This window comes from Mauremys reevesii, linkage group 1 (genome assembly GCF_016161935.1).
Source record: "Mauremys reevesii isolate NIE-2019 linkage group 1, ASM1616193v1, whole genome shotgun sequence".
NCBI classification, from domain to species: Eukaryota; Metazoa; Chordata; order Testudines; family Geoemydidae; genus Mauremys; species Mauremys reevesii.
In genome coordinates, this window is record NC_052623.1 from 138,146,388 (window position 1) to 138,165,441 (window position 19,054).

At 40.9% G+C, this 19,054-nt stretch overlaps 1 protein-coding gene across 4 annotated transcripts in view; it reads left to right on the forward strand.

The window, feature by feature from the left end:
* EGFL6 (EGF like domain multiple 6) overlaps positions 1–19,054 on the forward strand; it is a 65,802-nt gene that overhangs the window by 25,569 nt on the left and 21,179 nt on the right. For 3 of the 4 annotated variants that reach the window (XM_039520382.1, XM_039520380.1, XM_039520381.1), the window contains 4 exons: positions 240–359; positions 5,079–5,213; positions 7,025–7,147; positions 17,681–17,989. In XM_039520382.1, the coding sequence (XP_039376316.1) occupies positions 240–359; positions 5,079–5,213; positions 7,025–7,147; positions 17,681–17,989 (687 nt within the window). The remainder of the gene's footprint in view (positions 1–239; positions 360–5,078; positions 5,214–7,024; positions 7,148–17,680; positions 17,990–19,054) is intronic. The other variant, XM_039520383.1, reaches the window with a different exon arrangement.

Here is a 19,054-nt window from a genome sequence, read left to right on the forward strand (position 1 = left end):
GCAAGCCTGAGTCACTTGACCCAGGCTTTGAGACTCACCACAGTGGGGTTTTTCCCTGTGCAGACATACCCATTGAGTATTATTTTTTAGTGACTAAACAATGCGATTAGCAGATGCTGAGAACGATGAATGAGATTATTCTGTTCAGCTGAATATACGACATTTACGCAGAGCTGGTTTAGGAAAAGGGCTGGTCTTGTTCCAGTCTAGATTCCAACCAGGGTGTGTTTTGTCTTCAGATTCCAGGACATGTGCTATGGTGAACTGCCAGTATGGATGCGAAGAAGTCAAAGAGGAGGTACGGTGTTTGTGTCCATCAACTGGACTTCAGTTGGGACCAAATGGAAGGACATGTATAGGTATGTGTGGTGTGATTTTATTTATTTATTTATTTTCCCTACTCTCAATTTTTTCTGCAGAGCCCATTCAGAATGAAGTCCTGAATCTTAAAAAAACTCTGTATGGCAGCTGGTATTGGACTGCTGACCCCTCCCCGCAGGCTCAAGGTTAGGGCCTCTTGTTTTCAGTGTGTGACAAAGAAATTATCCCTACTATTTTCGAACATAGGAAAGAAAGGTAGTGTGCTTAAGATCCAAAGGTCAGTCTCATCGCTGATCAATGACCAACAGTGCCGAGGTAAAATAGAAATCTCCTTCCCAACAATGCACAGCCCCTTGCTTGGGGCTCATGGCAAAGCCACAGTTGACCCCACAGTTGGGACCTGGGGGCCCACTGCTAGTTGTATAGCATATGTAGAGCTGACTGCAAGGCTTCCACTTTGTTTCTGTCTGAAGTTCACTACTTGTTTCAGTTAGGTTATCTGTACATTCACAGGTCATTTTATTTCATTTAAGGTAACCCCAAGGATACTTATTTCATTTTAAGAGGGAACATAGTCAACAGCATGCACCAGATACACAGCAGAAATCTTAAACTTCATACTTACGTTGCCCATTCTTAAAGGGAGGGCAAAAGAACTCCTCCTTCAGGTTTGTCTGTGCCACTGGCTTGAGACTATCAGATAAACTTATTTTCAGAACACTGTACGTGTTCATTTCACACAACAAAAATCACTAGGCATACAAGTTCATTTGCAAACTTCCACAAAAGATTTAGGTGCACCAGGCATCTGCAAACTTTGCAATTTCGGCATTCCAGGACTAGTTCTGTATCTCACAAAAATGCGCAGAGAGTTTGTGTAATCTCTATTCCAGTCAGGCAACTTTAGACGATTGAAACTCATAACTAGAGCTGGGCAATAATTGATTCCCTCCCCCTTCCCCTCCCCCCCCCATTTGGTAGTAGTTCCAAAACACTGAAAAAAACATGTAATTCAGGTCGAACTGAATCTGAAATTTATTTTTTTTGAATTTGTGGTGAATTGAAAGAGTCTATCTTGGTTTTGTTGCAGGGCAGGGATTGAAACGTGGGGCCCCAAAATCCCAGCTGAGTCCCCTTGCCACTGGGCTAAAGATTATGAGGGGTGGGGAAGAGATATGAGCAACAGCACCAACTCCTCTTTCTTCTCCTTCTCTGGCCATTTTCTGAATGGCTGAAATTATTTGTGTGACATTTTCCAAATAGTTTCAGGTTGACCACAACTGCACATTTTGTCAAATAAATTTTTCATTTAAAAAAAAAAAACTTCACATAGCTCTACTCATAACTAAGAAAGCTGTATTTTCTGTGGTTCACCCAAAGGTACAGTAGAAATACCTCCTCTTGCACTTACAGTATTACTAGTGAAAATGTCTCTGACATAGACATGATGATGATTTCATGCACGTACACAGTGCCTATCACAAAGGTATCTGATCACACTACAAATGGTTTGGGTTGGGATTCACATTATAAAGAACAGCTGTGCAGGCAATATCTGATAGGAGCAGAGGAGTACAGTAGCTATTCAATTTCAGATGTTGCTGAGAAATACATTTTATAGGAATGCACTCTACAGAATCTTGGAGAGGTTTGACATGTCAAACACACAGGAAATGAATTGTAACTATATAGGCAAAAAAACATGCATAGCCTTTCAAGCAAGAGATCAATTAAGCACATCAACCTAGACACACTTTTTCTAAGGAGAGACAGTTACCATAAGAGTTGTCCTTTTGACACACAGCTGCAACAGCACGCCATACACAAATTTCATATGACCTGAGTGTTTTATCGCTCATGAGCTATAGAGTGAACCCATATGGACATTTGGCTCAGCTTCCAAATCATAAACATGCCATGATGGGAACCGTGTTTCTTTCCTTGAAAATGAAATGAATGTGATTGGAAATGTCCTGTTTTGGGGTGAATCAGCAGGATTCCCTAACCAGCCTCCCATTGTAGTTTTATTATTAACATTTGTTTGAATTATTTAAGAGCTATTTGAAGGCAGACAGTCAGGAAGCATGTGTTTAAATACAACAGACAAGTCTAGAGCTTCTCCTAAATCTTTCTTTTAGCTATTCATACATCCATTATGATTGTTTCATATGTTTGTTTAGCTTATGAAGCACCTTGGTACATTCAGCATATACCTTAAAACACTAAACAAGAGTTTAGATAAATGCTAATGCTCCAATAGAAATGGCGTAAACATGAGGAAAAGGAAGGATGGTCCAGTGGTTAGGGTATTAGCCTGGGACTTGAGAGATCTGTATTCAATTCCTTTCTCTGTCACAAACCTCCTGTGTGACCTTGGGCAAGTCGTTTGGTGGCTCTCTGACTCAGTTTCCCATCTGTGAAATGGGGACAAAAGTACTTCCAACCTCACAGGAGTATTGTGAGGATAAATACATTAAATATTGTGTAGGACTCCAATACCAAAGTAGTAGGGATCATGTAAGTACTTACAATAGACAAGCAGCCCAACAGGAAATGTTTAGTTTAATGTAAGGTTCGCCGTTCCAGGCCAATGGGGGCCGTAGGAAGCAGCGCAGGCCAAGGGAACAGCAAATCGCAGCCAGTGGGAGCTGCGATTGGCCGAACCTGTGGATGCTGCAGCTAAACAAACCGTCCCGGCCCATCAGCGTATTTCCTTGATGGCCACGTGCTAAAGGTTGATGATCCCTGGCCTACACCATCAGGTTTGGATATTGGACTGTGGTGTCAAATACATTTAATATACCACTTCACAATGCTACATAAGTAATAATAATACAGTAATGCCTCACTTAATGTTGTCCTGATTAACCTTGTTTCGTTGTTACATTGCTGATCACTTCGAGAACATGCTCGTTTAAAGTTGCGCAATGCTCCCTTATAATGTTGTTTGGCAGCCTCCTGCTTTGTCCACTGCTTGCAGAAAGAGCAACCTGTTGGAGCTAACTGGTGGGGTCTTGGATCCAGGGTGGGCTAGCAACCCCCCTATCAGCTCCCCTAAGTTCCCTGTGTGGCAGCCGCCCAGCAGGTTATCAATTGCTGGCAGTTCAAGTGTCCCTCCCCACACTGCCATGTGCTTCTCCTGCCCTCTGCCTTGGAGCTGCTCCCCGGAGCCTCTGCTTGCTGTGCGGGGAGGGGAGGGGGGAAGGGAGGGGTAATGTCAGGGTGTCCCCCTCCCCCTGCTCCTGTATCCCATCTCCATAGAGCAGGGAAGGGAAACAACAGAGCTCAGGATGGAGGGAGCTTGCTGGCAGAAGCTGCTGTCTCAACTTGCTGACCTACTTAAAAAGGCAATGTACTTAGAGTGGGGTCAGCGTACTTATAGGGGTAATGTGTCTCTGTCTCTCTCTCTCTACCATGCTGTGTCTCCTCCCTCCATTCGTGCTGCTTTGTAGAGTGTGAGGCTACATTAACAATAATGTGTTAACACTTGAGGGCTCGGCCAAGTGCTAGTTCAGCATTTAGCAGTAAAGCATTTCCTGGGAAATATCCCACCCTCTTCCACCCTCTGACTCCATCACCTCAACCTAGCTTCACAATCATCATTGTTGTGTACAGTATTAAATTGTTTGTTTAAAACGTGTGTGTGTGTGTGTGTGTGTGTGTGTGTGTGTGTGTGTGTGTGTGTGTGTGTGTGTGTGTGTGTGTGTGTGTGTGTGTAAAAAATGTCTTTTGTCTGGTGAAAAATTTTTCCCTGGAACCTAACCTCCCCATTTACATTAATTCTTATAGGGAAATTGGATTCACTTAACATCGTTTCACTTAAAGTTGCATTTTTCAGGAACATAACTACAATGTTAAGCGAGAAGTTACTGTAGTTAAGGACAGTGGTTTGTCATGGCAAATTCTATCTAATGTCACAGTTTGGTCATGTGGGGTTGCAGGAGGGAGAGGGAAGGCAAATACCATCAATTTTTAAATGCCATATGTCACCAGTTGCATTATTTTAATGAAAATGTTATTTCATTTTGCAATAAGAAAAATTAAAACCAATTTAATGTATAGCCACTCCAGATCATTGAAGAACCTTTCAAACAGCGGTTCTCAGGCATTTTCCATACCAGGACCCCTTTCCCATTTATCAGGAAGGGCAGGGTGGTCTCATGCCCCTGACAGCTGTCTGCTACCCCCGGGACTCACGACTTCCAGCCTGAGTTCTACCCATAATTTCATGCTTTTCTGCCAGAGCCAAAGGATTTACCCCTGCAAGCAGCAGTGCAGGAAATCAGGAGAGAAAACTGCTGTTTTTTCTTTACTGATGTTTTCCCACCTCTGCAAAAGGCCTTATCTTAAGAGTCCTCTGCTGTTTCCTCCCAACTGCCCCCTCAGAGAAATCACAATCTGTGAAGTACTCCCCTCCCCCACGCATATTCCATGACTATATGACAAACCATTACCTTTAATGGTTCCATTTAAGCATGGTACCTTTAAGCTGTCTCCCAGCCTTTCACACAACCTAATTTTTAAGCTGGCAGTGCTCAAGGTTTTGAGTGAACTTGGCTTTACTGTTACCATCATATCACCTAATCATACGCAAAACAATCCCCAAATATAAAAGTCACAGGACATGTTTTATAACATGGACATTTTGAAATGTGTGGTTCCAGTGACAACCATGACCAAAGCACACCTTGCAAGTGACAACTAGCACTGCATTTGCTTCTGCTTAATCTTATCAATTTCCATTTTCCTTGCCTTAGATATTGACGAGTGCTCCACTGGCAAAGCTATTTGCTCTTATAACCGCAGATGTGTCAACACATTTGGAAGCTACTATTGCAAGTGTCAGATTGGTTATGAACTGAAATATGTCAGAGGCCATTATGACTGTGTAGGTAAGATTTAGGCACTAGGTTGGTTTGTCTCTTCCCTTTCCTCAATGTATCTTTCATGTTATTGCATGGTGATCAGTGGATTTTGCTTTAAGCATGAATTTTGGCTTCTGCTTGAGAGTGCAGCTCAGAACCAGATGTAAAATATCATTTAGAACCCTCCTTGGGACACTGACTAATCTCTGCAGCCTGGTGACTGAAAAACTATATATAATGATATCAATGAAAATTTACAAAGGCAACTGTAATTTATATTGCCTTCTCTTGCCAAGACCTCTCTAGGAAATTTCACACAAGATGTACAATTATTTGTAATCAAGTCTGCAACAAGGGAATGCTCAGTTTTGCTTTAAGGCTTCTAATTGAAAGGTCACTTGTTTGGCTTAAAACCAAAAGGGGTAAATTAAGGTTTTTTTGGCTCTGATCAGCATAGTGAGGTGTTCCTATCCTTTCATTAAGTTGTAACACAATGGAAAGAGATGTTTGTTTGTCCAGCTCAAAGAAGAAAAAATAACTGGCTGGAAAAAGCAGGTTTTAATTACTTTGAAGAACTGTGTTACATCTCTGATCTTTCAGAGACAGAGACAAATACAGATGAAAATACTCTTAAGTCTTCTTAACATACACAGATGCAAAAACAAATGTCAAACCTCCCTAGTCCCCTGTTGCAGTCCATTAACTAGAGGCCTCACATATTGCGTAAGACCAAATTTGTAGTTGATGTGGCAGACATTGAAAAATGTTGCTCTAATGGTACAGTCGTAAGGGCCTGAGAGAATTGGAATTACACTGAGCACATACAAAAGAGAACTAATGTCCTCTTGGTTTTTTGAGAGGTTTTTTTTAAGGCAGATTTTGGAGTGGAGTCTTGGTTTCCTGTTGTACTCAAATCCCAGAAGCCTTAAAACTGAAAATGATATCCTTCCCCCCCATCTCCTTATGTATGTATGTGCATAGACAAAATGGTGAGACCTGGCCTAAAGCTTGCAGGTCTGAATCTTATTGACAAATACATCAGCCGTTTGATGCAGAGTTCTCTGTTACATGTTTGTCCACGCTGAGCCATGCTTTGCATCTGTACCTTTGACCTGCTGGGTGTGAATCATGGGTGGGTAACATATGAATGGGTGCAAAACTTTAACTTTGTAAGAACTTAGCTCCCTCATGTGGGAGAAACCAGAAAAGCTCTTGTGCCATTCAGTAGCAAAATCAAATGGAACAAAACAATTAGATCAGTTACTGCCACTGTTTAAAATGTTCTGATGTCAATTTAACATAATGGTTTACTGAATATATCAATTATTTTTCCAACAGCATCCTGTACGTGCCTGGCACTTCTCAAACAAATACAAGAACCCTCTGCCCTAGGGATCTTACAATCTACAGGCACAGTTCTGCCACCCTGACTTGCAATGGATTGTTCTTGGAGTGAGGTGCTATTCCATGCAAGGAGGGCAGAACTAGGGCCAAAATGACTGCATTTCATCACAGTCATGGTTATTCTCATGGGCCCTTTGCATTTTGTTAGGAGAGCAACATTTACAGTCTCAGGGCCCAATCCTGCTCTCATTGAAGTTATAAGCAAAACTTCCATCGACTTCATTAGGACCAGGAGCAGGCCCTAAAATTATTAAAAGTCATGCTCAGAAACTGAGGCCAAAAGTTGTGGGCTTGAGAAAGAAGCAAGAGTCCATACCCAGAGCGGATTCTTCTGTTAGTGGTGGGTTCAGGACATTCTTGTTCTGATGCTGGTGCTTAAATTGTCTGAAAACAGATGACTGAATGATATGTTCACTGAAGTATCCTTTTTCTAGATATAAATGAATGTGCTTCAAGTACACACAAGTGTAACGTCCATGCAGGGTGCCTCAATACTCAGGGATCCTTCAAGTGCAAATGTAAACAGGGCTACAGAGGTAGTGGATTTGAATGTTCTGGTAAGTAACTGCTGATCCCTGGAGGTGCATTGCTTTTACTCTTCTCAGGTAACTATGGGATGATTATTAGAACCCATTCCTTTATTCCTTAGCCAGACAAAACTTCCACTGAAGTCACACACATATTATAAGAGTAATCTCTTATTGCATATATAATAGAAGTATTCTTTTGGCCAAATTATGTTCTGTTGCACTGGTGGAATCCCACTGGTGTAACGGTGAGCAGAATGTGGTCTTATCTATCTTCTCTCTCTAAAGAAATCTGCTGCAGTTTTTCCTCAAAGGCTTGGCCTCTTGAATTATTCAGACCTTTCTAAAAGAGTTGCAAATAAGCTCAGGTAAAATGGGTATGGAGGGAACAGGGCTTGCTTTTCATGCTAAAATGTTTTTGTTTATAGTTTTGTCTTATGTCTTCTCTGTCCACAGAGATGTGTATGCCAAGTCCTAAATGAAAATGACCCTCCAAAAAAGAAAAAATTAAGCATAAAGACAAGCAACCTATTTAAGTGCACTATTTTATTTTCTGGGGAAGATTTCTCCTACAACTTAATTCAATAAATCTTCCTCAGGGGAGATCTGAAAATGTTGCCATTCATCAGAGGAAGAATGTTGTGAAAATATTCTGATAAGCTCTTATCTACTTTGTATGTCACAGTAGCCCTTTCCATGGGTCCTGCTCCATTAATCCTCTTAAACTTTAGGTAATTGGGTATGGACCTCCCTCAGCTGGACCTCTCAAAGTCCCTTCTAGCCCTGCATTTCTATGATTCTATGTAATTCTATTATTTATTTATATTACACTAGCACCGCCAAAATGTGCTGTGACGTTATATTCTATACAGGTTCTTATTCCTGTTACTGTGGTATCTCAAACCTTGCAATGATGCCTTAAAAAGCTGACTAGCACCCATCATGTTCTAGATGCTGTACAATTTATGCAGAATCCTTTTTTTGCATCAATACTGAATCTGTAAGGCTCAATTCAGACCCAACATGAGTGAAGTCAATAAGCACACTACTATTTCAGGGCTGAATTTGGCCCTCCATCAGGTAAATCTGACTTGCATGGCAGCTAAAGATTCAGAAATTTGGAGCACAACAAACTGATTTACCCAGGATTAAGCAAAAATATCTAATTTTGGTCAGATTTTGTACATAGTTTGGTTTAAGAGCATGACTCTGACATGCCAAAAGAGTGAGTGTGTGTGAGAGAGAAAAAAAGTATACTGACAGAACTTGAAGCAAAATATACTGAATTCTACTTTGAGTTGACAGTTTTACAAGTTTGTCCTTTGGGACAAATTATGATGATGCAACATCTTCTAAGTGTAACATCAAAATGCAGTGCAAATACAGTGACAACCTAGCTTGCTCAAAACTGGGACAATCCTGTGAAATGCAAGATGTTGCATCATCATAATCCAATGCTGAACTAAAAGTGTATAGCAACCCTAGAGGGGAGTTTTCCATACACTTTTAATGGTCCCTAGTACCTATCATGGTAGCACCGGGCACCTTTATAGTACTTTAAATACAAGACAAAAGTGAAATTGATACTTTTGCATAAATATGGCTAGTTGAAAATTTTCCATAGAAATCATATTTTCATGGAAAATTGGATTTTTGACTGAATTAAATTTTTCGTGAGAAGTATCTATGTTCTGTGGAAAATATTGACTTTTCATTAAAAAAAAAAAAAGCCCAAAAATTCTTTGACCAAAATCTGAAAATTTAGATTTGGAAGTTCAGTCTCTCATGGGAGGAGTTGTTCAGGTGCCTCATGCCCATATTCTCCCCTACAGGCAGGGCTCCCCAACCAGACTGCATCACCCTTGATGCACCCCAGTGGTTCAGCAAGAGGGGATACTGTAGAGCATCATGGGAGCCTTAGTTTGCATTACAATACAGTCTAATGTCAACCAAACTGAAACAAAATGTTTCTATTTGGGTCCACAAACAAAACAAAACAAAAATACATGCAGAAATGTCAAAATGTTTCATTTTGATTGCTACAGAAATTTTCAAAGGTTTTCAATTTTTCTAGGAAAAGCTGAAATCTTTCATCAGGGGAACCCTATTTTCTGACCAAATCTATGCATGAGTTATTTTTACTTACACAAAAATATTACAAAGATGAATATGCATCACCCTGTTACATTTTACAAGTTACTTGAATGAGAACAAAGGAAGAATTTTTGAGCATAAGCGGTGGTTATTGCACATTCTACAAGGGCTAGTCCTATAGAATCACCAGTGTTAGAGACTGAAAAATCCTGTTAGACCATCTACTCTGTCTCTCTGCTAGTCTAGGACTGTTCACTACAATACCATTTCTAGTATTCTGTCCTAACTTACTGAAGTTTAATTATCCAGAAGAGGAAAAAAAGTAGCACATTATTAAAATTTGCAAATGATGGTGAATTAGGAGGTATGAACTCCAGAGAGAACAGAGAAATAATACAGATAAATAGAGAAATTAGAAATATGGACAGAAAGGAATAAAATGAGAGTTTAATTGGGAAAATGTATACAAGTCTAGGTAGAGAAAATAATCTAAAACGTACTCAGTGGGAGGGCAAACCTGGACAGCATTGGTGCTAAAAGAGACGTGTGTAGCAGCTGACAGCAAAATAGACATACAGACTTATACTGAGCAGCTAAGTGCTCCCAGTTCAAAAGGCAATGGGACTGAAATCCTGGACTTATTGAAGTCAATGGGAGTTTTGCCATTGGCTTCATCAGAGTCAGGATTTCACCCTGGTAGCTTAGGGTACTTGGTATCTTGCATGATTAATCCTAAAACTATACCATATTTGGGAGAGGAATCATTAGGTCTGGATAACAGTTTTCTACAGGATACTATGAATGATTTTCCATTGCAATGGCATTAGATTTTAATAATCCATGATAAATCAAAGTGTTCTGTGAGAGGTTAGCCAGGTAGCTCTCATTGTTTGTAATGAGAAACTTGTGGCTAAACCTCTTAACATCACTGAATAATTACAGAGGTTAATAAATGTAAAATCCAGATATGGGTTGGTGTTTTTCAATCTATATATAGAATGGAAAATGGCTACTCCCAGGAACGTCATACAGAATACTGCATGTATACCTGACAAATACTGCATGACAAAGCCCTGGCTGGGATGATTTAGATGGGGTTGGTCCTGCTTTGAGCTGGGGGTTGGACTAGATGACCTTATGAGGTCTCTTCCAACCCTGATATTCTATGATTCCATGATACTATCTGTGGTATTTCAGGATTACTTTTGCCTCTGTTTGTAGATTTGAATGGCATGTTGGAGTGTGTTTCTGAACTACCTCTGAGAATCTACAAAAATTGTAACCCTAAAGGGGTGTTAACCATTCTCACATCTGGCCTTCATCTTATTCCAGTCCACAGCCTTTGTCAGGCCTCTGTTTCTCCTGACTTCTGATTGTGTATTAACTAAGTACATTTCTTCCATCACACACTTATGTGTGTGTTTCAGCCTTTTATTTGATAATAGAATCCCAAAAGTTTTTACATACGCAATATGGATTCCTGGGAAAACAGGAACTGCTTCTTTTAATTCACTATTTGTACGAAGTTATTAAAGGAGCAAGGAAAAGGCAGTGCTAACTTTGAAACTAGAAGTTTCATCCAGCATTCTGTCATGCAGTGGTACTTTATTTATATTACCCAGCTGGAGACCTCTGCCTTCTTGTCTTGTTGTTCTTTGTTAGGTTGCTAAATAGCAGCACATGAACACAACTGTCCTTGTCTCCCCTCTGTCTAGCATATCACATTGTTCAAGGTGATTTTGTTCATCTCAGAACATGAAAAACCTAAGTCTGGCACTGTTTTCCTACTAACCCACAAATCCTCAACAAAGCATAGGTTGACATCACAGGATTTCCAGAAGCTTAAAAAGCTGTTCTAACCCTGTAACTATGAGACTCTTATAATTCTGTTTCAAATGTAGCCCAGTATTGCTACCATCCTTTATTCAATAACTGATCCATTTGCTGTCTCAGGTATTGCCTGCTGAAAGTCTTGCTGCTTGCTTTAGGCAAGCGTAATCCAGTATTGTGGAAATTCCGCAGTTTCTCTAAGGATACGTCTACACTACCCGCCGGATCAGCGGGTAGCAATCGATCTATCGGGGATCAATTTATCGTGTGTAGTGTAGACATGATAAATCGATCCCCGATCGCTCTCTTGTCGACTGCTGAACTCGAGCTTGGTGAGAGGCAGAAGCAAAGTTGACAGGGGAGCGGCGGCTGTTGATCCCATGCCGCAAGGACGCGAAGTAAGTGTTTCTAAGTCGATCTAAGATGCGTTGATTTCAGCTACATTATTCTCGTAGCTGAAGTTGCGTATTTTAGATCGATTTTTCCCCACCACCACCACCAGTGTAGACCAGGCCTAAGTCTCACTCTTTCCCTACCCAAGGTGGTGAGATTTTTAATGGGAATTTATTTATTTTGAAACTTTTTATTAAGGCAAAGTTACAATTAACATACTACATTATTTATTTATTCAGGATCAGGTTAATATTCAGAGAACTTGGCTAAAGATTCTGGCGTGCTGGCTGGGTGCCCTCTTCTGAATACACAAATTCCTAAGTACCTGTCCTCATTTTGGCACTTTTTTCTTGTGTGTGAAAGCTCTTCCATTACCAGGACAATCCATATTTTACTATATCACAATTCCATAGGAGGAAGGGTCACATTTTTCCATTAATGTCCAAAACAGTCTAGCTGTTAACAATATAAAAAAAATAATTTGCAGTTCTGTTTAAAATGAAGGTTCTTTACTGGAGCATTAAGTAAGCAGGTCAAGGGATCTTTAGAATGCTGGCATTTTGTCATAAAATGAAACTCTCTAGCAACTTCTTCCCCAAACTGCCTAGTTCCTGGACACAACCACATGTGCAATATGTACCCCTTTACCCACAACCACCTTCAAGAAAGCACCTCCCTGGTAGCAAAAATATTGTGTATCTTAGCCTCTGACTCCAGTTATCAGTACAGTAATTTATACATTTTTTTTTCTGTGTGCTACACACACTGAAAAGACCCATTCATACAGATCAGTTTATTTGGCCAAATCCCTCTACCATCTTTTCATCAATGTTGTCAACATCTTTTTTTCACTTAAAATTGCATATATCTTAAAAATTAAATGAACTTGCTCCTGGATCAACTCTTGAAATGTCTTAATGGGAGTTTTGGAAATGATATCAAGTTTTTGTGCATTGTCAGACTATTTTGCAGTAATTCCTTAAGAAGAGTGGTAGTCTTTCTGTAGGATTTGTAAACCAACCTGTGTAATTTTTTTTAATTTATAGGATAGTTTCAAAATTCTGTCGAAACAGAAGAATTTTCTACTACATGCAATAGATTTCCAGAGTTATTACTCTGGAATCCTACTGGTTGCAACCCTACTAAGTTCTATAAAAATTTTCCATAAGGTTAGGAAATTGATATATAGGTATATACACACACACGTGCATACTCTTTCACTTTTATATACAGAAGTTATAAACTTGTTTTATAAACTAACCTCTTAGAATTTAGAAAACCTGGCAGGTGATCATCCTAACGTGAGGCTAGGTGTCAAAGAGGAAGCAATGTACAGCACTCACTCTTCTCTGTTGGGAACAGTTGGTTCTTATGTACCAATTCCCAGCCATGGTTACAGAGGCACGTTTGAGAGAAAGGAACATACATATCCATCATTTTGTTTTTGCTCTCAGGAACAACATCACTCTTTGTATAGCACAGCACACGAAAAGCTGGAGTCCAGCAATTGTTCTATGTTCTTTCCAACTCAACCTGCTTAACTCAGGCATTAGTCACCAATTCCTTGGTTTCCTAATCTTGCACAGAACGTGTTTACAGAAAAAACTCACTTTTAGCCCTTAGCCTCCACTGGCATTGTTGCTTACACAGCTCTTTTGTTTTAATTCTCTGTGAATTAAAGTACCTTTGAAAGCTGATGCATTTTCATATGGGCATTTATAAACACAAAATGTAAAAGAATGACTGACAGGTACTAATCTATATGCTGCCAGATATGAGGTTTATAAAGAATGGCAGGAGAGAAATAGATCAAAGTTGTTGATAAGTGCATGAAGGTTTGTGTTCAATAAATATAGGATTATATATTGAGGGTTTTTCTCAAAAATTCCAGCCTCACAGCCTTAGTCTTAAGCAGTTTGGCCTTTGGTTTTCTCCACTGCATTCCACATTCTCATGGAGGCTCAGGCTGTTCCTTCCTGTGATCTCCATATGTGGAAGTTAGCAAACTCTAATGACAGTAGATTCTACAGAACATGTTGTGGGACTATAAGATTTTCCAGATGAATATGGGGAAGGACCCCCTTCAGCTGTTGCTGACATCCAGACTTAAGACGACTTAAATTTAGCACCTTAGGCTACTTTAAGACAGGAATCAGATTGGAAAAAGGATTAGTGATGTCTCCAAAAAGCTGCCCCCAGCCCAATCTCCATTCACCCATGATTCTAAAATGAGAATATGCAGCTTTTCATAATATTACAAACAAAAAAGGTGCGTGGACCATGCACCTTTGTCCCCATATTTTTATCACATCTGTAGGTTGGTTTCCTTGCCCTTATTTTCTTCTGTAAATAGAAGGAGGGTTGGTTTTCTGGCACCATAAAGGTTATTAGGTTGAGCTATAAGAATTTTTCATTTCAATAGGAAGACTTCAAAGCAGAAACTGAAAGCAGATGTTCAGGTTTGCTGGGCAGTCAGACTTGACTTGAAAACCTACATAGGCTCTTTATTAAAAGGCTGGAGTTTTGTGTTACTGATTGTTGAGAGGAAATTTGTTGGGAATGGGGGTTTCCTGTTAATTTTTCTTGCTATGTTCTGAGTAAAGATTCAGCGAACCATGTCAGCTAAATTATACAGTACGTTCTTTATAGCACCATCCTCCAGGGGGAAGGCTTGCTAAGCAGCACATTAAGAAAGTCATGACATGCAGATGTATGGCAAATGAGCCTGGAACTATTATCTAAAGGAAAGAAAAATAACATCTGAGATTTTGATTTATTTATATTGGCACTGGTTTGCTTTATACCTGCAGCTGCAGCCTCATAAAACCTGAATGCATCACTAAGTACCTCCCAGAGAAACTGCTTTTGTCTATGTGGGACAATTCATTGAAAAAGAAAATGTAGCCACTTTTGGGCTTTTGAAAAAGGGACAAATTCAAACTAATACCAATGTGTTAAAGGGGAGCTGATGTGATCTCTCTACCTTTTCCTCTACTCTACATGTTACACATTTAATTATTTTATTTGTAATTGCTGATTTTTTTTCTGTTGCTACTATTTAAAGAAACATACAGAAAAGAGAACCTGTCCCAGATTCTAGATATCCTTGCCATCAATTAAAAATGCAATTCAAAAATCATAAATTCAAAACAGCATACCCCTCCCCAGATATACAACCACTAGGCAGCAGACACAAAGGGGAAAATATCCACTTCTTCCTACCCCTCAAATTCCTAAAAGAAACTTCACCCCCCATCACCCTTCATCCCCCATCACCCCCAATGTCTTCAAAGACTATAATAAAGTTCTGCTAACCTACTGAGAGTGTTCTGTGAGCAAGAAAGTCGTCTCCTCTAGAACTCTCTAGAATGCTCAGGTCTCATTAACCTCTGGGGCAGACCATGAAAGCAGATCCCCCACCCCAACAGGAGAGAGGGGCTCTGAGCTCAAATCAGAAGAAGCATGTCAATGTATGTTTCTAACCCAAACAGATTCAGAGTGTGGCCAGCAGTGTGGGTGGAGCATACAATGACATGGGATAATCCTAGGATTGTCATGGCAGCCATGAAGTCCTGGGCTGATTTGGAAGACTTGTTATCTGTGTGGATTTTAAAACTCCTTAGGCACGGTCTCCCTCAGTGCCTCTGATGCCATAAGTAGGAACTTCCTCAGCTTGTACAGGAACTTCTGCTGTATCAGTGAGTGATCTATATCACCAGAAGCAGCAAAGAATCCTGTGGCACCTTATAGATATCACCAGATCTGTTCCCAGCTCTTTCCTGGGACTTGCAAATCACATGGAGAAGCACTATCAGGTGTAATTTTGGGGCAGTGGCTTTCCTGCGCTTTTGGTCAGATGTAAACAGTTGAGCCATGGCATCCTCCTTAATTATTCCCTTGAGTTTATGTTCTACCACATACCCATCTGGTATCAGTTAGCCAAAGTTGGTCCTGTGTTGTCATCCCACCACATCTCTGCCATATGTGTGAAGTCAGGATTTCATCCTTTGTCACATCATGGAGGGCCAGTGTTTTATCAACTAGGAAGGGTGGCCTGGTGGTTAGAGCTCTAGCCTAAGATTTGGGAGTCCTGGGTTCAATTCCCTCTCCCACTAGGCTTCCTCTGTAATGTTAGAAAAGACATTGTTTTTCTGTGACTCAGTTCCTCGTCTCTAAAATGGGGATAATAGCACTGCCTCACATCACAGAGGTGTTGTGAGGTTAAATACATTAAAGGTTGTGAGACTCTCAGATGCTACAGTAATAGGGGGCATATAAGTATTTTAGATAGAACCAATCTTTCATTTAACAATAACAGAGGATGAGGTCCACCCTCTAGATGTTATATCTCAGAATAGGTATCAAAGTTTTTCTTAGTAAGGAGAGAGGTAAAAGCTCCTCTGCCCAGTGAACACCTACATAGGAGAGATGTCAGCTAATCCAGGGCCGGCTTTAGCAAGTGCGGGGCCCGATTTGTGGGGCTTGTACTCAGCGGGCGGTGCTCAGAGTCTTCGGTGGCACTTCGGATTGCCGCACTGCGGCTGGGGGAGCAGGTTCGCGTGCTTAGAGCTGTCTACCCACTCTCTGGTCGGGGGAAGGGGGCGGCGGGGCTTGTTGCGCTCCAGACTGGGGAGTGGAGCCACTGGACTTGCAACGCTCGTGCCGGCGCTCCGGACCGGGGCTGTGGGGCTTGCTGCGCTCCACTGGGGAAGTGGGTTGCGGGGTTGCTGGGCTCCGGCCGGGGTAGCGGGGCTACGGGGTTGCTGGGCTCCAGCTGGGGTAGCGGGGCCATGGGATTACTGGGCTCTGGCCGGGGTAGCGGGGCCATGGGGCTTGCTGCACTCCGGCGGGAGGAGCGGGGCCACAGGCTTGCAGCGCTCCGCTCAGTGCTCAGGCCAGGGTAGCGGGGCCACAGGGCTTGCAACACTCCACCCAGCGCTCCGGCCCAGGGAGCGGAGCCCTCTTAGGTGCGGGCCCAATTCGGGGGAATCGGCCTAAAGCCAGCCCTAAACTAATCCATCCGAGCCAAATCCCCCATCACCAAGGTTGGAATAAAGGGTATGAACTAGTATAAGGTGCAGAGAAAAGTAATCCCCAATATCTGCATAGGGGGAGAAAAACAGCCAAACAAAAGTACTCTGAACAAAATCTCAGCTCTATATAACCAACCCACCCCACCCCCTGGCCTAGACACACAAAACTTGCCCCAATCTCCCCCTCTACCGTAACTCTGCTCCTCACCTGTGTCATCACTCACAAAAGGATAATATATGCCCTTCTCTTCCAACCCACCATCGATGTGATAGCAATCCTGGCTGCTCCTTTCCCTGCAAATGCAGCAGAGGGCTTTTGAGGAAGCTCTCCTCCCCAGCCCCCACTTGTGCAATTCCAACATAGTTTGTGGTTCATGGAGACAGGAGAGAGGAATGTAAAAACAAAAATTAAGAAATAAATTTAAGTTTGGAGGTCAAAACATTGCCAAGGAAAACGTTGCATGAAAAATGGGGCTGCTGCTTAAATTTAAAAGCATCCTGTAGGAATTTTACCAGTGATGTTCTTTGTAGTTTTCTGTCTAGGTATAAATGATATTTGGCTTAATTACACTCTGCTATGTAGCAGGGATGGGCAAAACCACCCCGAATTCAATCCCATTCCCTCTTTTTTCAGGTTTGAAAAAGCTTGGTTAATATTTTCTCTCTCTCACTCACACACACAGTCTCTCTCTCTCTCTTTCTCTCTCATATGGTTTTTCATTTCCAGCAGCTTCTGTAGTTTTTGGATTCTGGACAATGGCAGACGTTCCAAAATACCACAAAACTGGATGTTCTTATGGTATTGTGTGGCCAGCTGGAGACACACTATTTGTGTAAGCCTTCTAGGTGACTCCTGCAAAAGCAGGAAGTTATGATAATCTAGATAAGCTCCTGAACTTCTGGCTGCCCATTTGAATTGAACTTTTTGACATTCACCCATCACTACTGAGTATTGCTTTTTAAATTGCAGCAGATAAGACTAGAACATTTTCACTAAAATGTAATCAAACAGTGGGGAAAGGTTGTATGTACTATGGGCCAAGTTCACTGTTTAGTGTACACAGTTCTATGTTCCACCTGACAACAGTGAATTTGGCCATAAAGTTTCTTCGAAAATTGCAGTGGATCATGTGTTATCGGTTTAAAAGCACTAAGGTTCTGGGGTGGTCCAGTTACTTCAAGTGTATATTTGACATTTCATTATTGGTTCTAGTTATCCCTGAAAATTTGGTGAAGGAAGTCACAAGAATCCCTGGAGCCATCAAGGACACAATCAAGAAACTTCTTGCACACAAGAGCAGTGTGAAAAAACATGAAGAGATCAAGAATGTGATCCCAGAACCAGCCATGACACCAGCTTCTAAGGTTCACTTGCCACCCTTCGACTATGAAGATGGTGTTTACATTGGAGGGACCTATGATGAAGAGGAGAAGGAGCCTGAAGATGCTGTAGAGGAGGAAGAACAAGAGGACCTTGAGAACCAGATTGGCCATGAACAAAGCCTTAGAGGAGATGTCTTTAGTAAGTGTTACCATCATTTCTTATTTATGTGACTAAATCTGTACTGATTTTTATGTAAAAGTACGTATAAGTATTAACAAGATTACAGTCAAATATTATATATCATACACTTTTACATGTGTTTACTGGCAAAAGAGGAAAAGTAAACAGGTACATAATCTAAAGATTAAAAATTTTGAATCTCCTTTATAGGGTATCAGACAATTAGGTGTTTAAAAACAGATCCATTAGTGGAGACATAAATCAGTGGCATTAATAATATGCTTTAGTGACACCAGTTGCACATTGGCATCTACTTTCTTCAGTGATGGGTGTTCTGAAAATGCCTAAAGGAAATAGATAAACTTAAATACAGGGTGACTGTACAGTGAGAGAGACACAAGCTAGGAGCAGAGGAGAGAGAGAAAATGAGAAAGTGAGTTGGAGAAATGTTGTTTTCTTGATACATTTCTTGAGGAGGGCTGTTTCACAAAGCTATCTAGTGTAATTCCTTTTTGAGATAACCAGTAAGTCCAGAACCTCCAGCTGTAACTAAGACCTAGCCCAGCCAAAGCAGAGTAATAAGGAATGCAGCTTAATAGCTTTTTCCCATCCTCTCTATAAAAGCCCCTGGCAAATTGTGCTGCTTTATTCAGAATAAACTCTAAATTAAGTTAGTTTCCTGATTCCTTGTTTGTCATCCTAGATGGTGAGTAGGCATCAGAAAGAAAAGAAAAACAGAGTTTTGTGTCTTTGTGTTTCATATAGCAAGGCTTACTCAACATGAATCATTGTTATTCATGTCATATAAAGTCACTAGCTGTACATCACAAAGTTTCTCAGGTGAAATTTATCAGAAGGATACAGCTGAAAACATTGGTCAAGCTTGGATGGGAATGTCTAATGCTAGTCTGACATCAGGAAGATGTACATATATTTCCTCAGCAAGCCCTCAGAGCATTTCAGTTCAGTTATTTCAGTTCATGGTATTATTTATGAAGACATATTCAGTTTAGCCAGCACTGGAATTGTTGATACAAAGAATCAAAGAAACCCTTTTTGTGTCAAAGAAACCCTTTCAAATAA